Source organism: Armigeres subalbatus, chromosome 2 (assembly GCF_024139115.2).
Source record: "Armigeres subalbatus isolate Guangzhou_Male chromosome 2, GZ_Asu_2, whole genome shotgun sequence".
Taxonomy (NCBI): domain Eukaryota; kingdom Metazoa; phylum Arthropoda; class Insecta; order Diptera; family Culicidae; genus Armigeres; species Armigeres subalbatus.
This window is the reverse complement of record NC_085140.1, coordinates 115,083,544-115,104,004: the sequence shown is the minus strand read 5'-3', so window position 1 is coordinate 115,104,004 and position 20,461 is coordinate 115,083,544. Positions and strand designations below refer to the sequence as shown.

The 20,461-nt window shown below is 40.3% G+C and overlaps 1 protein-coding gene across 1 annotated transcript; it reads right to left on the bottom strand.

The window, feature by feature from the left end:
• Positions 1-12,362: 12,362 nt before the first annotated feature.
• On the bottom strand, positions 12,363-13,631 carry LOC134209172 (uncharacterized). The gene is made up of 2 exons (XM_062685155.1): positions 13,479-13,631; positions 12,363-13,424 (listed from the first exon to the last, which is right to left on the bottom strand). Exons 1-2 carry the CDS (start codon positions 13,629-13,631, stop codon positions 12,363-12,365), a joined length of 1,215 nt encoding a protein of 404 aa, XP_062541139.1.
• Positions 13,632-20,461: the final 6,830 nt, after the last annotated feature.

Sequence of the window (20,461 nt, the reverse complement as noted above, 5' to 3'; positions counted from 1 at the left end):
TATTAAGAGTTACGAACTTAATTCGGCTCATCAAATCTGAAGGATATTCGACTGGAGTTGCTCTTCTTGATATAGAGAAAGCATTTGACAGTGTTTGGCATGAAGGTTTGATTGTAAAATTGATGAATTTTAATTTTCCTCTGTACATTATTAAACTGATCCAAAATTATTTATCAGATCGCTCACTGCAGGTAAACTATCAGAATTCTAAATCTGATAGATTACCTGTAAGAACTAGTGTTCCCCAAGGCAGCATACTGGGGCCCACATTGTATAACATTTTTACTTCTGACTTACCTGATGTACCACCAGGGCGTCAAAAAAATTGTGTGTGCAGATGACACGGGCTTTTCTGCCAAAGGGCGAAACCTTAATTCGTGTCATTTGTAGTAGATTGCAAAAAGTTTGGATATTTTCTCCACTTACTTGCAAAATGGAAAATTTCCTGAATGCTTCCAAAACTCAGCTTATAATTTTCCCACATAAGCCGAGATCTCCTTATTTGAAACCTTCTAGCAGACATATTGTCACTATGAATGGGGTTCCAATTAATTGGTCTAGCGAAGCTAAATATTTAGGACTTCTGCTAGATCAAAATTTAACTTTTAAAAATCACATTGAAGGCCTTCAAGCCAAATGTAACAAATATATTAAGTGCCTATATCCACTTATAAACAGAAAATCAAAACTTTGTCTTAAGAACAAACTTTTGATTTACAAACAAATTTTTAGACCTGCCATGTTGTATGCTGTGCCAATATGGGCTAGTTGCTGCAATACCAGAAAGAAGGCACTCCAGAGGATTCAAAATAAAATTTTGAAAATGATTCTGAAGTTGCCTCTGTGGTATAGTACCAATGAACTTCATAGAATTTCTAATATTGAGACATTGCAACAAATGTCCAACAAAATAATTTCCAATTTTAGACAAAAATCGTTGCAATCTTCTATTGCAACGATTAACTCCTTGTACCCTTAGTATAAAATAGGTTAAGATTAGTTTAAGTTAAAAACATTGTAATTCCTACATGGTTCAATTCAACCATAGGAAAAATTCCAACGGCCAGAGGCAATTGAAATGTATTAATAATAACTAAAAAAATAACATAACAAATAAGGATGATAGTGTTAAAAAAACACGGAACACCTAGTCTAAGAGATGAATGCATGTATTAGATAATTAGCAAATAAAATTAGTTAAAAAAAAGGCGTACAAGTCCCTTAAAATAAGACTCCCGAGCTTCTTGAAAGAAGGCTTCTGATGCTTTTGGGAGAATGTCTCTCAGGCTCTTTAAAGGAGGCTTTCGAGCCTCTTAAAATAAGGTTTCCGAGTCTTTTGAAAGAAGGCTTTTGGGCCTGTTGAAAGGAGGCTATCGAGCCTCTTGGAAGGAGGCTTTCAAACCTTTTAAGCCATGATATGGAAATGCTAATATCATCTTCCAAACTCAGACGTACATGTTTATGATAGAATTAGAGGCGAAAGTATAGAATTGATAGTTCCGTTAGGATACGGCAGGCATGAAGAATGTTTTTATAGAAGTCGATTTGAAAGCGAGCGGAGGGCAATATTTGTGATGGCACATATCACACGACCTTCCTTCTGCCAAGCTCCCGTATGAAGGGGAGGGAAGAATATCAGTGTGGAAGCTGATATATCTCCACTGCCATTTAAATGGGGGCTTCTTAACGTTCAGATTCTAGATTTTGGTTCGGATGCTTATAAATTTTCTTCTCTCGATCAAATAGATTACATTAAAGATTTTCGAATTTTGTAACTTCGTCGTGTTATTCTTTTGGCCTGTTGTCCTACAGTCGTCCAAACACTGTGCTGGTTTTGGTAGGCAAGATTAACTAGACTTTGAATGACTGATTGCCATGCAGGCTAGCGAAGGTACCCCCAGGTGTACATATTCCCCAGTTTGAGAACCGCTGTCTTAGGGGATTCGTTCGGGAGTTCCTTCACAGATTCCTATAGAATTAGAACGTAGGAATTTCTTCGGAAGAAGCTTTAGATTTTTTTTATTGTTTCAAAGAATTCATTTCCACCGGAAATTCCTATGGAGATTCCATCAAAAATACCTTGAGGAATATCTTTAGAAATTCATTCAGGAATTCCTGTTAGTGTTGAACTTAATTTCAAAATAAAAAACACGCAAATAAAGATTTAAAAAATATGAATTCCTTAAAAATCCTCCAGAAATTCCAGCAAATCTTTCAGAACTTCCTAGAGGAAATCCATTAAGGAATTGACTAGGACATTCCTCAGTTTTTCAACAACGCTTTTAAAAATTTATTTGGAAATTCCTTCTGAGGAAATTCCATTAGAATGTTTTTCGGTAATTGTTGGTTTTATACCAACGGGACTGAAGGGGTTAAATCTGTAACTATAATTGCCGCAATGAAACACGAGACTGGGTGTTGTTCAACGGCTGAATTATAATTTTCCTGGCAAAGGTAATGTTATACATAATTGTAATAGCATAATTTACTCATAATTCATTTATGTAGTGTAATCTTCTATATAATAAAAATGAGTTGAGATTTCCTTCCTGACGATTTAACTCGCGAACGGGTTGACCGATTTGCAAGATTTTTTCCCTAATCGATTCGTTTTAAGATTCGCAAAGTTTGTATATACAAAAAGTTGGTGAATTTAACGGGGAAAGGTAAAAAATCATTAGAATACAATTATGGGTCAGTTGTTGAGGAAAGCAAAACTATCACACGGAAATTGATCTAGAGTGCGGTGCTGGAAATAGTTCAGTATGTGACATTTGCAACATAAACACCCGGGCAAAGCTGGGTATTTACGCTAGTAATAGATATAAGTTTATGTTATACAATCAGTGCTTTCATAAGATTCATAGTTTGTTCTTAGATTAGTTGACTTACGTTTAGTCCCTTATGTGGTCGTTCGTAGCTTTCTGTCGATTTCTAGTAATTATATTGTAATTAGAGTCGTTTACGATGAAATTGAACTGTTTACCCTTACCGTGATTGTGCGCTTTTTACGTTAGAAGGGAATTAGGGTTAGGCTCGAAACAATTTATGTTGGGAATCTATCTAATAAGTAAATTGATGTAGTATTTCAGTAGTCTCGACGTCCACTAGCTTGACCACCGGCCTTTCGTATATACCAGCAATCGTACGAACTGTTGCTGATCTTACTTCTCCATCTTTACTTGGACGAACTGCTATTATCCGACCCTTTGGCCAGCAATTGCGAGGAAGTGTTTGATCCACGATAACAACTATGTCACCGACTTTCACTGGTCGCGCTGTGTGGGAATACCACTTCGTTCTCCTTGTTATTTCTGGTAAATACTGCAATATCCAGCGTCTCCAAAATTGGTTGGCAATAATTTGGGAAGAACGCCAGCATTGCCGCACGATGGTGCTAGTATCGTTGAGTGCCGTAAGCGGTTTAACTCCATTAGAACTCCCAAGAAGGATGTGGTTGGGGGTTAGAACTGGAGCTGACTCATCTTCAATAGGAATGTGTGTAAGCGGTCTTGAGTTTATCGTGTTCTCGATTTCGATCAACGCATTTCGCAATACTTCATCGGACGGCCTATGCGGAAGATTCAGTGATCTCAAACAATTTTTTATGCTACGAATCAGACGCTCCCAGCTCCCGCCCATATGTGGGGCTAACGGCGGATTAAAAGACCAAGTGGTCTCAGAGCTAGTAAATTCGTTTAAAATAACATCTCCATTGAGTTCTTCAATAGCAGACTTTAATTCTTTGCTTGTCCCAATAAAATTAGTTCCTCGGTCGCAATATATGTGTCGCGGTAAACCACGTCGAGCTATCATGTTGCGTATCACCATTACGCAGGATTGTGTGTTGAGCGAGTGTGCTACTTCGATGTGAACCGCTCGAGTTGTCATGCACGTCGCTAGCATTCCCCATCGTTTCTCAACTCTTCTTCCTATGGCTACTTCCATTGGTCCGAAATAGTCAATCCCTACGTGAGTGAAAGGTCGACTATACACCGCTAACCTTGCGGCAGGCAGGTCTGCCATTAATGGTGGAAGGGGTGTAGCTCGATCGTTTTTGCAACGTTGACAATTTTTTCTCACCTTGGCACAGCATACACGGATTCGTGAGATTACATATTTCTGGCGTAATTCGTTTACTACAGTTTCTTGGTTGAGGTGGTGGTATTTGGCATGATAATGTGCTATGATTAAAGTGGTAACATGATGATCACGGGGTAGGATTATTGGATTTTTTGCTTCTTCGCTTATGAACGCACAGCCGGAAGTCCGGCCTCGCATCCGCAGTACTCCGTCGTCGTCCAGAAACGGGGTTGATTTGTAAAGTTGACTGTTTTGTGGGATCTGCTTGCCTTGGGTTAGGATAGAAATTTTTCGCAGCGTAGGACTCTCGTTGAACTAACCGAAAGATACTATTTTCCGCATGCCCGTAATTCCTCTGTACGTAATGGACCATTGGCGATAGCTTGACCCTAAATCCGGCGTCGACAGTTGTCCGGAAAACGAAGTATGAAGCCGATTACTTTGATTAGTCGTCTCCAGTTAGAGTAGTCTGTGATAGGAATTGCTGGTGATACCGGTGAGATATGGGCAACCAGATGGGTACGCAGCTCCTCTCGTGTTGCTTTGTGGACTTGAGTTTGTTGCGGCCACTCCGCTTCGGGCTGCCTTAAAAATCTAGGTCCAGTAAACCATCTACTACCAACGGTCAGATCAGGTCGTCCCTGCCATTTGGTGGCATCATCTGCGACGTTGTCTTTCGTTGGCACCCAGCGCCACTCCCTTGCCTCCGTGGTATCGAGTAGTTCACTAACACGGTGGGCTACAAATTGTGTAAAGCGACGGTGATCCGAATTGATCCAACACAATACGTCTCAGGAATCACTCCAAAAGCAACGGCGTGCTACTCCAAAGGATAGGGATTCCAGTATGGTCTGCGCCAATCGTGCTCCTAGAACTGCAGCTTGTAGCTCAAGCCTAGGTATAGACTGGAATTTCAGTGGAGCTACTCGTGTTTTTGCCGCAACAATTACACATTCAACTGCATCACTATCATTGAAACGAAGATATGACACGGCAGCAAATGCGTTCTCACTAGCGTCAACGAATGTGCAGTTCTACGTCACTGTTTGGAGATTTTTGAGCATTGTAGCATCGAGGTATTTGAACGCTTTCGACTTCTGGTAGCACTTGTAGCCAAGTTTGCCATTTGAAAAATAGAACGTCATTGATTTCTTCATCCCATTGAATACCAGATCGCCAAATTTCTTGCAATAAAACCTTCAAAAGATAAGGAAGTGAGCAATCATACCGAGGGGTCAAAATTGTCCTGAGCACTTTCAGCACTTCGCGCTTCGAGGGTCGTCGTCTTCCAGTCAACAGCGCTTCGTCATAACGGGTCCATCCTATTTTGAACGTAAACGTGTCTTTTTGAGTGCACCACCATCGTCCCAATACTTTCTCCGTAGCTAGTTCAGCTGAATCGTTTAGATTCTTCGTCTTCGTGTGAATTGATTTGTCCGTGATTGATCCGAGTGATTTCAGTACTGCCGGGGAGTTGCTTATCCAGTTACGGATTTCAAACCCGCCATGAGAGTGTACGTATTTTACTTGATGCGCTAAAAGAATAGCTTCCTCTTTCGTCTCCACGCTCACTAACATGTCATCCACATAGTGACGTTTGATGATGGTGTCAACCGCTTTTGGATACTTTTCTGTGAACCGTTCCGCATTTATATTTTTGTCGAATTGGGCGCTGCTGGGCGAGCAACATGCTCCGAAAGTCATTACGCGCATTTCGAAAACGGCAACTTCCCCAGTGTCGTCCTTCCAGAAGAATCGTTGACATGGGCAGTCCTGATCCCGAATTACAACCTGATGATACATCTCACGTATATCGCCGGTTAGTCCAATGCAATGCTCACGGAACTGAAGTAGAATGGCAAACAGCGAACACAGCTGATCGGGACCTTTTAGAAGAGCGGAATTCAGCGAGACTCCAAAAATTGTAGCTGCGGCATCCCAAACCATTCGCACTTTTCCCGGCTTGTTCGGATTAATCACTGAGAATATGGGTAGATACCACGAACGTGAGGTGGAACGTACGTCTTCTTCCTTAGGCAGTTTACGAATGTACCCCTTTTCAAGATATTCTTTAATTTTCTGATTCATGATCTTTTCTAGGTCTGGATCCTTGCGCAGTCGCTTTTCCAATAAACGATGTCGTCGTAGTGCCATTGGTCGACTGTCCGGTAGACGGATGTCGTCATAGCGCCAGAGCAGACCTGTTTCATACCGTTCACCGTTGAATTTCGTTAGTGATTCCAGTATTCTACAGCTACGCTGATCCTCGGAAGACAATAGTGCTTCACTAGACTTTGTCACACCAAGGCTATCGAGAGCGAAATATTCCTTCATAGCCTGATGCAGGTCTTCATCCGTACTACCTTCGCGCATTCCTACATGAAAAGAGTAATGTACCATGTTAGGCGCATTCTCTGCATCGCTTCCACCGCATACGGTCCATCCCAATCGAGTCTTGATTGCAATTGGCTGCTCTTGCTTCCCTTCTCGACTTTGCAGAACAAGACTCACATGTGCGTGCTTCAGGCCAATCAAAATTCGAGGACGAGCGCATTTGTATGACTCAATGGGTAAGCCACGCAGATGAGGAAACTGCTTTTTCATGTTCTCTGCATCTAGCGACTGTGTTGGCAGCTGGAGTTCCTTTACTGTTCGCACTTCATTTAGTTCAAACCTTCTTGCTCCACTGTATGTGCCTGCAATCGAAACGGTAGTACAGTCGACTCTCTACATCTCGATGTTCTACATCTCGATATCTCTCCCTATGTCGATGGTTTGCTCAGTCCCTTCAATCTACATACATTTAAGCTTTCTACATCTCGATAACCTCTCTCTCTCTATCTATGATCTGTTCTGATCATATTTTGTTCAGGATTTACTCTCCTTATGTCGATATGTTCAAATATTTAGGCTACTAGACCATCTTTGGACAATAACAAACACATCAACAACAAGAAACGACATTTGTTTTACATAGCAACGAGCTTTTTTTGGATCTAGTACCCATTTCAATTTTCCTTCCACTCCTCGATCTCTCCTTATCTCCATGGTCCCTTCAATATCGAGATGTGGAGAGGCGACTGTAGTACAGGAGCCTTCTTCGCACCGCTCAGTGCCACCCGTCCATCGAAGGTATAGTGGACTTTGAATTCCATCCAATCCCAACTCATCAACAAGGTCTTCATCCATGAGAGTGAGCTTTGACCCTTCGTCCAGAAAGGCAAATGTTTGAACGTTTCCATTCTTTCCGTAAAGAGTGACTGGGAGATTTGATTTGATTTATTTGATGGTAGGCAGCATGCCCATTATCTTATTCTAAAATACATACATTCATTGGTCATTCAACTAAAAACTATGACTAAGTACATGTTTGATTTGTTCTCTAGACATTATTACATTTAAACGTTCACAGTTTGCATTATACAGAGACATCATACGATACATCGGTTCATTTCTAGCATAGTTCTGAAATCTGTTGGGAATTTGAAATTGTCGAGAATATCTTAAACCTACTCTTCCCTCGTAAAAAGTAACTTGTCCTAACGAGTAAGGAGACACATATTTTCCGTCAATAATATCCTTTAAAAAGAGCGCGTCAGCTACCTTTCTCCGGGTTTCTAATGTATCGAGCCCAACCAGCATACATAGCGAGTTGTAGTTGGGTAAAGCATCTCTCAGCCCAGATTTCGAAGCGCGAAGCGCACAAATTTCTGTATGCTTTCGATTCTTGATTTGTGTGTTTCGTAATACGGTTGCCAAACTATTCCTGCATACTCTATACTTGAACGGACCAGTCCGACGTAGAGGGCGATTATAGTATAGGGATCATCAAAATCATGTCCAAGACGTTTGATCATTCCAAACATTGCGTTTGCCTTCGCAATCACTTTCTTTTCTGTGTGATTAACAAAAGTTAATCCACGGTCCAATTCAATCCCTAAGTCATTTGTACACGTTGTCCGATTTATCAGCATTGTATTCACCCGGTAATCAAAATTAATTGTGTTAATCTTTCTGGAGAACGATACTACACAACATTTTGATACATTAACTTTAGGCCAAACTTCGCACAGAAATTTGAGAAGCGATCAAGATTTCGTTGAAGATTCCAGCAGTCCTCGAAACGACGTATTGGGAAGAAAATTTTAACATCGTCAGCGTAGATAAGAATATATGCGCCTTCCAGGAAACTCGGCAATTCATTCATAATGACGATGAAGAGTAAAGGGCCCAAATGGCTGCCTTGCGGTACACCAGAATTTACTCGGAACGGCTTAGATCTCGATTTATTAACCTTAACGTACTGAATCCGGTTTTCCAAATATGTTCGCAGCCAACAAAGTACTGATCCTTCAATGCCATGCTTTCCCAAGACAGACAATATGGCGTTAGTGTTAATTACATCGAATGCTTTTGACATATCCGTATAAATTGCATCCACTTGCAGACCGTCCATCATCCATTGCGTTGTCCTCGACACAAATTCTGCCAAATTGGTCGTTGTAGATCGTTTTTTCATGAAACCATGCTGCTGAACTGAAATCCTGGGTTCAATCCACGCATAGAGTCGATCGTATACAAGGCTTTCGAACATTTTTGGTATTGCCGATAAAATAGCTATACCTCGATAATTCTCCACTGCTTGCTTGGAACCCTTTTTATGGACTGGTACAATATGCGATATTTTCCACAGTATTGGGAAGTTGCCGCAACGTAAAGACAGGTTGAACAGACTACTTAAAGGTACTGCAAATGCATCAACATACTTCTTGACCGAAAAGTTCGAAATACCGTCAGGACCGGTGCTTTTGGAGATGTCCAACTGTTCTATTTTTTGACGCACTTCGGCAAGAGTTAAAGAAAACTCCGGGAACCTTTCATTACATGTGTTGATTTCGTGTGCCTCAATCTGATTACATTCTGAATAAACAGCATTGAAAAAATCAGCGATCAGCACAGTTGCATGTTCAGAGCAGTCAGCTTTTTTGGAATGGTACATGACATTTACTGGGATTCCTGTGTGACGTCGCTTCTTCCGTACATAGGGCCAAAATAGTTTTGGATTTCCCTGAATATTCAGTTATATTTCGTGCATATACGCTTTATACTGCGATCGCTGCTTATTTTTAAATTCACTTCTAGCTTGCCTATACATGCATTCGTCATGATGAGATTTACTTTTTCGAAATTTGTTGTAGAGCTTCTTCTTAGTCTTCATTAGCTGTATTGTATCGAAATCAAACCATTCTGGGTACCTAGCACTTCCTGGCTTATTACTAATAATGCGACAGTGCTTCGATAGCGATAGCGTAAAATGCCAGTACGTTAAAATCAACAGCGTTACTCACATGATGAAAATCACTACCTAATAAATCAAACATCTCGAAGCAGCACAGGAAGCTTACCATGGAATCGATCATAGGTTTCATTATTTGTGAGTCGAAGCAATCATTCTCAATGAAAATGTCACTCCATTCTACGGCTAATAGCTCTTGCATGACAGCAGTGTGATCACACCGCTGCAAGTCCAGTCGCGTGCGTGTTGGCTGATCGATTGTTGAGTCCTCGTCGTAAATGAGCTTGTTGTAGTTAACGGTGAGCATCATCGCATTGTGGTGCGTTTCATTTTGAACTAAAGGTTCACACAGCTCAGTTTGAACGCACTCCTCGTCGTTAGTGAAAATAAGATCGAGAAAGCGATTGTTTTGATTCGGTATTCCACACACTTGCAGCAAACCACTGGAAGACATTTCGTCAACAGTGATGGATTCCTCCGGTGTGCGAACTTGTAGAGGTAAGAGATGAAGATCATTTTCATTTTCACGGTACCAAGTAGTGTTTTTCAAATTGAAATCGCCAACAACGATGAATTTGCTTTCAGGACTCACTACTTCAACCATGCTGCGAACGCTCTCGGTATACGATCTATACCGTGCCAGGCTTGCGTCGGGAGGTAAGTAAATACAGCACAAAAATAAATCAATATCTCCAATTGATATTTTCACTGTGGCTTCTTCATTGCAGATTGATTCTTTGACGATGGAGCTAGCGAGCGAGGCTTTCACGGCAATAAGAACACCGCCGCCAGAGGATTTATCAGCATTGGACAATGTACGATCGCAACGGTATGTAACGTATGATTCATGAAATATCATTTGATTCGTTATTAAGAGATCCAAATTGGTTTCACAGAAAACATAAATATCATAGTCATGTTCGAGGGACGACAAGAACACTGACTGCAATCGATTAGCACCGCGGATGCTGTTCATGTTTTGGTAATAGATACGCAACTCTTCATAGGAGCGAGTCTGATTTGCTTTATTCGTTCCAGGAAAAGAAACGGACGTAGAGGAGGTGGGAGAATTTGAGAACGTTGGCGGAGAAACGATGACGGGTGCGTGCAAATTGAGACTAGGGCTCGAAACGAAAGACCTCAGGGCGTGTGGAACGAGCAAATTCGAACTCTCGGAAATATATACCCTTTTGCCACGACGTGGCCAGCAGTGCCTTTTCTCTTAAATCCATTTGTACACCGACCTTGAAGGAAACGAAGGACAATTCCTCAAGTTTTCGACCCTTAGGAATGAGCTTAACCGCTTGTACCTCCGACTCAGTTTCCAAATTTCGCTTTACCAATTGTGAAATGTCATCTGTAGTAGCACTGGGGTCAAATTGTGAGAGATACAACCAACATTTTTGCTCGCGTCGAGCCAAGGGTACGACGAAGCTTTGATCATCCTCTTTGCTCCCTATCTGCTCTTTTCGTATAGTTTGCGGTTTTTCGGAATTGCTACCATCAATTCTATTCCTTTTAGCAAGCTGTGAAGAGAAACTGAATTCTCCTACACGTTTTGGAGTGCGGGGTGTCAGGCTAAGTATAGAATTGATTTTCGCTGTGTTTTGTTTGATTTCGGTTCGCAGTTCTTCTAACACTTTGTTCTGCTGCACCTCGAGGTGTAGCATAGCCTCATTGGTCGATGCAATTGCCTGACGAAAGTTTGCATTTTGCATCATTTTCGTACAGGACAAACACATCCAGAAAAGTTGTGAGTTTGTCTGGATGAGAGTACGGGTTTCTGCACACAGATGTACGCAACCGATATGAAATGTTGACTTACAAAAACCACCACATACAATTTCATCTTCCACAACGAGATCGTTGCTGCAGGCAAAACAAATGGAAGCCATTGTTGGTATCAGTCAGTGTTCACTATTTTTAAGTGGCAAATCGCACCAATCACTTCGATAACTTGAATGAACTCCAGAATATACAAATTCACGTAAGTGTTCTGCGTCGATACGGGCAATCGAAGAATACGAATTATGCTATAATACTGTGTAATTTACTGTGACACACCGATGTAAACAAAGCGCGTTCAAAACCAGACGAAGAATTATACTTACGGATAAAGATAACGGAACAGAGAGATGCACCAGCCAGAGCGATGAGTGTTGCAATCGTGCCGTGATGTACTCGTTCCCTGTCGATCTTGTCTGTGTTCTTCAGTCGCTGGGTTCTCCTCTCTTTTGTCTTGGTTTGCGTTATGTAGCAGCTCATGATGCTTCCGCGTGCAACCATTTTTACCGCATACCTTAGCCTTGCATAGTCCGCTGTGCGTTGTAAGACAACGGCGGCACAAATTGCAGTCACGTATTATTGCCCAACGCGAATCTCTAGATAACTCCTGAAATTGCATGTATTTTTCTATTGTCTTGCAGCTTCCCTTACAAACCAAACATTCATTTAGAGTTTTCCTATTAGTTTCCTTCGGCGGCTCCGATTCAGATTCGCTAGATGCTGTGTGCGCGTTGAGAAATCCTGTGTTTTTCTTTGTTGGCCTGGTCTCGGTCTTTGGATACTTGGAACTCTGGACTCCAGGTATAATCACAGTACTAGCCGCTTCTGCTAAAGAGTTTATCCAGTTTCCAAAGGTCGTGAGGTTGACTCGAGAAAATGTCTGCCGATATCTTGCCCAGTCCAATTTGATAGATGGCGGTAGTTTACTAACGAGTTGATGCAAAAGAGACACATTATATAGATGATCCTCCAGCTCGCATGCATCTATGATCGCGCAGAAATTTGGAAACTTCAACAGCAAAATCCACTATTGTCTCCAATTTGTCTTCTCGTAATGGAGGTAAAGCTGTAATCTTCGCTATAAGCGAATGAACCATTGCTTCAGGCTGTCCAAATCGCATCCGAAGTGTAGCAATAACTCCTTCAATATTTGATGGATGCATCAAACGGCTCTTTACGGTGTCGTATGCCTTCCCCGTTAGGCATTTTGCAATCGGATCGCGTTCTCTGCATCCGTGAACCCACACATGGTTGTGGTATTGATATAGGAAGAATATAACAGAGGCCACTCTTCTGGGTTCCCAGAAAAGCTCGGCAGGTCCTTCGATACCGCTTGACGTGCCGCCAATTGCCTCTTGCTGAGCAGACATTGGTCGTCTGATTCCTCCTGATGTTTTGATCTTCCACTAGCGTAGTGACGCATCGATAGTAATCGTTCGGGACCACATTCCCGATTTGCCAGAACCCCCGCTGAATGGGTTGGCCTACCGACATCATTGGACGTTGCTTTCACCGAGAAGGTTCTTCCAATGGTTAGTTGATCCTGCCTTAGTGGAACCATCCGCTCTCGCTGTGCTGCTAAGGGATTTAAACTTTCAAATTGTGCTGGATTTTTCGTGGAGTGTCTCTCTGGATCGAAGATATCCTCATTCGGGTTCAGCATAGCTCCCTCTTTCCGATTGGTTTTGTTGCCATGCACCCAGTCGCGCACTCGACTTAAGCTTGAGCTCGCCCTAGAACTTTTCTCACTTGCTGCTTCCTCTAAAAGTGCATACTTTCTTTCTAGGAAATCTCTTGCCAGCCTCTCTTCCTCCTCTAGTTTCTGTAATTGTAGCTTTAGTAGTGTTCCTGAAGATCTACGGGACGATGATATCGACAAAATACTTGATTCTTCCAGACTGTTGGCCTTTTTGCTATCTGACTGTACCTGTTTGCTATTCGTTTCCTTTGGGCCTTTGCTTCCTGAACGTGACTGCTTGCCATCCGCTTCCTTTTGACTACTGGCCTGCTCCTTATCTACGTCGAGAACTGCTACTGAACCTTGCTCGCATTTCTTATCCGGATCCTCTGACATTCGCTGATTTACCACATCCGTGCCATTCTTCGCACCACGTGCTGGTTGGAGTTGTTTGCTGGAGGTAGATCCAGTTCGCTGAGCCCATTCTGCCGATAAGCACTTTGGACAGCTCCAACTGTGGTCCGCCACCTCCTCCGTAACACCAACACAGCCAAAATGATGCCACTTATCGCACTTGTCACACTACACCATTTCATCGGAATCCGGAACTTCATAAGATTTGCAAGTCCTACCGACTAAAGTTTGACCTTCCATCTCGTCAGGAGCTCCCGTGACCACCACTGATATTATACCACTATCGACCACCTCAACCACTTTTGTTTTCGAGCTCTTGCCCTTATTTTGCCCTTTAACGCCCTTACTGGAACCGTGCGCCCCACGACTTGACATATCCGAAGTATAAACGAAAATTATAACTTGTTGGTTTTATACCAACGGGACTGAAGGGTTAAATCCGTAACTATAATTGCCGCAATGAAACACGAGACTGGGTGTTGTTCAACGGCTGAATTATAATTTTCCTGGCAAAGGTAACGTTATACATAATTGTAATAGCATAATTTACTCATAATTCATTTATGTAGTGTAATAATAGATATAAGTTTATGTTATACAATCAGTGCTTTCATAAGATTCATAGTTTGTTCTTAGATTAGTTGACTTACGTTTAGTCCCTTATGTGGTCGTTCGTAGCTTTCTGTCGATTTCTAGTAATTATATTGTAATTAGAGTCGTTTACGATGAAATTGAACTGTTTACCCTTACCGTGATTGTGCGCTTTTTACGTTAGATGGGAATTAGGGCTAGGCTCGAAACAAATTATGTTGGGAATCTAGCTAATAAGTAAATTGATGTAGTATTTCAGTAGTCTCAAATGAATTCAACATTTTTATCTAATATAAACCACTGTAGTAATAAGAACTTCCCAACTTTATAATAATTATTTTTAGTTCAGAATAGAAACAATTGTAATTTAGTTTAGCTTTTAGATTTTAAGGCGACTTCTCGATTTTGTTTATATATCCTTACTTCGCTAATTGACGTTGCCAACTTTTACATTACCTATAGCAGCTCTTCGTCGGTTGTGTTTGTGGATAAGCTTACTGAATGCATAGATGCGCGCTGGCAGCAAGCTGCCTCGCCAACAGTAATATCAGTGGAAAATCCTTAAGATATAATTCCTTTAGAAAATAATTCGGAAATACCATACGGAATTTCTTGGGAAATACCTGTCGGAATCTTTGACTAGTTCGTTGAAAATTCCATCAATTTTTTTTTTCAACCTTCCATTGGAAATGTCTTCAACAAAGTTTCGGATAGAATTCAGGTATTTTGTAGGGTTTGACTAAGAAAATGTAAAAGGAATCTCCTATGAAAAAATCCTACATTTCTCCAGAAACTTCTTTAGGAATTATTTCGGAAATTTCGCCAAGATTGAAATTGGCGGAATATCAGATTTATTTTTCAGAATAATGTTGGCGTACATAATAAAATTTCAGAGAAAAAATTCAATTTGATGAGTCACATGCCCTATCGTACCCCAGTGTAAATCTGCCTAAGATCACGGATATGTACTCAATAGGGCAAAAGACCCAATAGTGGAGGAACTAAGCCAGGTGAACCACCATTTGTTAGTTCACACCAATTCTGTACTTTATTTCGCTTACCTTAAGTATGTATTCGAAAGCTTCTCAAATATATTTCAATCTATAAATGGTCGAATCGCAATAGAATCTATCGTTGTTGCCTAAAATGATACCTCCAATTATTGGTGCAATGTTCCAATAGTTGCGGTATTTTTTAATTTGTGTTCCTATAGTTCCGAATCCCATTGTTTTCATATGATACTCGCAACTATGGGAACACTACCACAATTATTGGTGCAAAGCAGAGACAAAGATAAGGTATTTTAGTGATACTTTACCGATTTTGATGCGATTTCCAACCTGTTTTATTTTATTTCACATAATGACAGATCAACAAATTAAATATTCACATGGGTTGCTGCGTTTAATACGTAGATTATATGAAAACAACACTACCGCAACTATAGGAACACCCACGACTATGGGAACTTGTACCCTAAATAAATATTCATGCAAACGACATAACGAAAAGCAAGCCTTGTGTACACAAATTGTTTCCTGTGCTTTATATCTTCTTATATATAAAAATGAAATGGTCTGTGTTCGTATCCGCATAACTCGAAAACGGCTGGATGGATTTTTTCATTTCTTCAGCAGAAATATTCGTTTTCGTTTCCGACGGATTTATATGATATTTCCTTATGCGAAAATCACGGGTAAGATGGAGTAAATCGTGAAAAACTAAAATTAAGAATCGTATGAAAACTTTGCATGGGCAGTTCACGACGCGCATTTTCGCCTACTATGCAGGACAACGTCTGCCGGGTCAACTAGTAGATAATAAATGAGGAATTGGGTCTCCAGTAGCCTTGCAAGCAAAAGCGTGGCAATCTGGAGATGGCGAGTTCGATTCTCGGTCCGGACCAGGATGTTTTCGGATGGGAAACATTCTCGACTCCCTGGTCATAATGTATCCATACAAGGTACATACTCGTACAATGACGGGCATAGAAAAGCTTTCAATATATAACTGAGGAAATGCTAATAGAATTGAAAAGGTGGCCAAGTTCCAGTTGCAAGTTCCAGAGCCATTGAAGAAGAAGAAGAAGAAGAAGAAGAAGAAGAAGAAGAAGAAGCAAAAAATGAGTATTTCATTTCTTCGGGTCATTTTTCTTAGTAACGATCTAGTTTGTAGGAATTGTTCACAAGAAAAGCTGTTTCACACTGCTAGCTGAGCCTTATATAAAAAATAAATATTCACCCATAAAGTACATAATAGTACAACATTTAAGTAGTGTAAAATAAGAATGATTATTCATGCTTCGATATAACGTACAACTTTGAAATCGATATGTACGTTATATCGAAGGTAATAATGACGAAGAATGACAATTTAAGTTAAACGTATACATTTTTTTTTCGATGGTTCTCATTTTACGATACACTGGTATCTATGGGTGTTGAAAATAATGACCGAAAACTACAGATACGAAATGTTCTCAGGGTAATGGCCTTTCGGGGTAACGGATTCCGGGGAAGAGTCCCATTCGGGATAATAGCTTTCGAGGTTCTGATCCATTCGGGGTACTGGGGTGGAGCCACCCCTGAAAACCCCACTTCAAAAGTTTATAATTTCTTTCTAATTAATTACATCGCAAGAACAGTTTTCAAACCATTTTTATTAATTTTTATTTGATTTTCTCCTTTTTCCCATGTACTCATTTTCACTCGCTCTTTTTTGCGCTAACCTACCGCTCCGGAAATTTTCGTGCATTTTTTGTTTGTTTCGTTTTAATCTTCTTTTAATCTTATCAATCGAATGCATTTCTGATTTGTTATCCTTAATTTACTTTTTTTTACTCTACTTGTCCTTGTTAAGTACCACGATACACTCAAACTGCATTTTCATTGTTTTTTTTTATCTGCTCTGTCTAATTTATCCTAAATGCTGCTCTGTTCTGTTACTTCTTTCATTCTTTGTTTTGTTTTCATCGAAGAATAATAAGAGACTGGAGAAGGAATTTGTAATTTGTCATTATCTACTTTCATGTCTGCTGTTCAGTGTAATAGTGGCAAGCGCCGTATCATAGGTTGTGAGAGATGAGGGTGGTTCGACGTTATTATCTTCTCGTAGTGTTTTGTTAGTGCCGCCTGGCTTTGCTTTAAGGGGGGAAATTACAAAGAATCGAATGAATGGTCAACGATGTATATTGTTGTTCTCTGGTTGTATTTAAAGGTTTCAAGTCTTAAAAATTTATTAATGAGGCCTTAACTATAACAAGGGGGCACTCGAAGGGGCGTTGTCGCATGTGCTGCTTACGACGACCCATCAATTCAGCTTAACTAAAGTGTGTTGTTATCTGCTATTTTGTTGTTATCGTTTGATCGTATTCCGGACTGTGTGTTTGTGTTTCTATTTCACTATTTTGATTGTTTTTCATGCTGTGTAGTTGCTTGAGTTTCTTCTCAATCGTTTTCAAATTATTGCCTATGATGTCGAATACCCAATTCACTGCAACTGATGATTTGCTTAATGCTAAATGTGTGAAATTATACTCATGTCTGATTTAGATCAACGTTAACGTTTTTGAGCGTTTTTATTCGAAAAATCTATGTGAATTAATTAAGACGCTTTACAATAACTGGTTTTGCAAAAGTCTCAGCATTCATTCAATTAGACGCTATATGGTTTTAAAGGTCAATGTGGAATTGTCTATTTTGTTAAATATTCTGTTGGATTATTGTTTGCTCTCGCTTCATTAACACTAGGTTTCGAGTAAGTTAATCAATTGCCAAGTTGTTCAACGGTAGATTCAATTGAGTAGAAGAAAGTGTATCGCAACTGTTGTACATGATTCGTATTATAATTATAATTCGCAGAACTTTTCATCAGAATCTTCCCCAGCGGCGAACCAAGACTCGAGCGTCATCATCATGCTACATTTATTTTTTTATGATTATATAATTTCTAAGCCACCCTTGATCCACAGCGAGGGAAAACGATTCTTCAAGAAAGCGCCACCGAACTATCAATCGTAAAGTAGGCCACAGTTCGTTCTGTCAGGTTCTGTCTAATTTAATGCAAAGATTCGATATCTACGCGTGACACACGATGGAAATTGTTAAGTAAGGCTACCTATTCGACTGGCTGACTGTCCGCTTTAGTCGTCACTCAGATGGTCACACATCGACTTTGATAAATTGATTCAAATGAGTTTTGACATTCAGTTGCCTGAACCGTTCAGCTTCTTGCTGGCTACGTGTTTTACCTCTCTCTGGTTTTGATTCTGCGGTTTGGTCGATTTGGTAAACAGTTTGAAAAAAAAGTGAACAGCTTAAACTCTATCCGTCATCACACGTGACTAAATATGTTTCGTAAAGATGTTTACAGTTGAAAGTAAACTCGCTTTCCCGCTAGAACGCTCAAGTTTTCTACATTATCTTTTAAGATAAGAATTTCGCAAACTATGTTCCATCTACGGTAAATTTTCAGTATTTCGTCATTCTTGTTTTCTTAACGGTGCTGATATATGTGTTAGGGTATGAAAACGTTACATGTGGGTCTAACTTTTGAATAGGCATAGAAAGTCTGTTTGCTCTGCTGATGCTTGGCAGGTGATATAAATCTTGTCATATGATTGGTGTACAATATTTTGGAAGAACTGTGCTTTTTTTCATAGAATTTGGTGCGTGAAAATATGCTACGCATATATAAATTTTTGCTAGCGGATTAGTGGAAGAATAAGCTATCCCTATAGAGTTTGTACAAGTAAGATTATGTTCTAGGAACCGGTTATGCTTGGTATTATGCAACAATATGGTACATGTTTGGGAATAACATGGGCGATAATTGGCATTAAAAAATGTGTCGAATCTTCTCACTGACTTTTTTACTTAAGGACAAGCCTCCTGGAATCCAAAACTAAATGCACTCGCGTTTTCAAGGGCACCCCACTCAATGCGGAAGCAACGCACAACTGTCATTTTTATTATTCCAGCTTTGCTGCGTCGCAGCATGCGTGAAATAATAAAATGATAGTTGTGCCCTAGGATAGGATGTGACAATTGAATTGTGACTGCCTTGTTGTTTCTTCAGTCGGTTGCTTCGACGAGGTGGTGGCCAGTGCTTCCGATAATTTTTATGCAAAATTCGCCGAACAGTATATGTAAAAAAAATCATTTGTTCTCGTTCATTTCTTCCATTATTCGTAATAAAAGATGATACGTAATATCAGAAAACAGTTTTAACGTGAAATTATATGAGTTGTACAGTGAAATGGGTAAAAAGTTGATTAATAATGATTCATTAGCATAACATTTGAGATTCATGCATACGTCATTTGCAGTCTAGCATAAATTCATTTTACCCAAAAAATCCAAAAACAAACTTTTGAATTTTCTCGTAAATTTCAATTTAATTACCCAGCAACACGGCCAAGGTAACAACAAGCTGCCTTTTTGAAAATGTGATACCGGCGATCGAAGTAATCGATTGTCATTTTCGTCCAATCAGCAACCGGTACGATTTTGACAGAAAATCGGTACGATTTTTAATGACTAATTGGCACATCCCATCCTATACACCTAAAAATAATCATGTAATTTTAGGTGCTGTGACAACGACATATTCGAGCGTCACTTTTGACGTAAAATTAGGTGATAATTTAATTTTACATCACACAACTATATTGACAAAAAAATTGAAGTATTAGAACGAGGACCAAACTTAAGCCCGCTGAGTGAGAGCCCAACACGTTATCACTCAGCTATCTTCGTCTCTTGAAAGAGAGGTGATCGAAGTAAAGCATGTTCCACGATTTGCACTGAACAAGTATTTCACTGCATCAAGGCATCGACTGCCAGAGCGTTAGGTGCGTCGCATCGGGTGCTGTGTTTAGGTTTCATGACATGTAATTTTAAATCATCTAACATTGAAAAATATGCGATTCAGTTTATGTCATGTGGTTTTGTGTCATTTTATTCACGTACGTCACCTGTAATATTCATATTTTTTGGTGTGTATATCTAAACAGATAACACTGAATCAACAATATGACGACACGATACACGGTTCAAGGCCACATCTCGATTGCGCCCCACGCTCGCCAATTAGTTTTGAACCTGGTTTACCCACCTAGCTCGCTGTGCTCCACTCCTGTTTGTACATACTTGCCGGATCCGAAGCGAACACCATCTTCGCAGGGTTGTGCGATATTGTCACAATATTATCCAATACAGGGGAACTACTTCAGGAATTCATCTCATGGCTCCGATATTCATCCCATCAAAAACAAAACAATGAAAAGAAATTTTTTTAAATTGAAGAAATATCCAGTTGGCTTTTGACCACCGCACGGATATAGTTTTTTTCATTATCAGCAGTCGGGTCTTTTAATTTTGTTAGTTTCCGTGGGCCACAGTCTACGCCGCGTATGGAGTTAAGCGAAGAGTGAACACTCGTAGTTTATCGTTCGCTGCAATACATCGTTCTCCTACATACCCCCAAATATGACTCTAAGCACGCGTCTCTCGAATACATTGAGTGCTTGTAAACCCTCCTCCAGCATGGTCCAAGTTTCATGTCCGTAGAGGACAACCCATGCATGTTTTGTGACTGGTACATTTGATTCCCAC

Bases quoted from the DNA above. Each gene is read 5' to 3' on its own strand.
- LOC134209172 (XM_062685155.1), bottom strand. From the start codon at position 13,631: ATGTCAAGTCGTGGGGCGCACGGTTCCAGTAAGGGCGTTAAAGGGCAA. The intron at 13,425-13,478 runs GTCGGTAGGACT...GAAATGGTGTAG, and splicing joins AGATGGAAGGTCAAACTTTA to TGTGACAAGTGCGATAAGTG.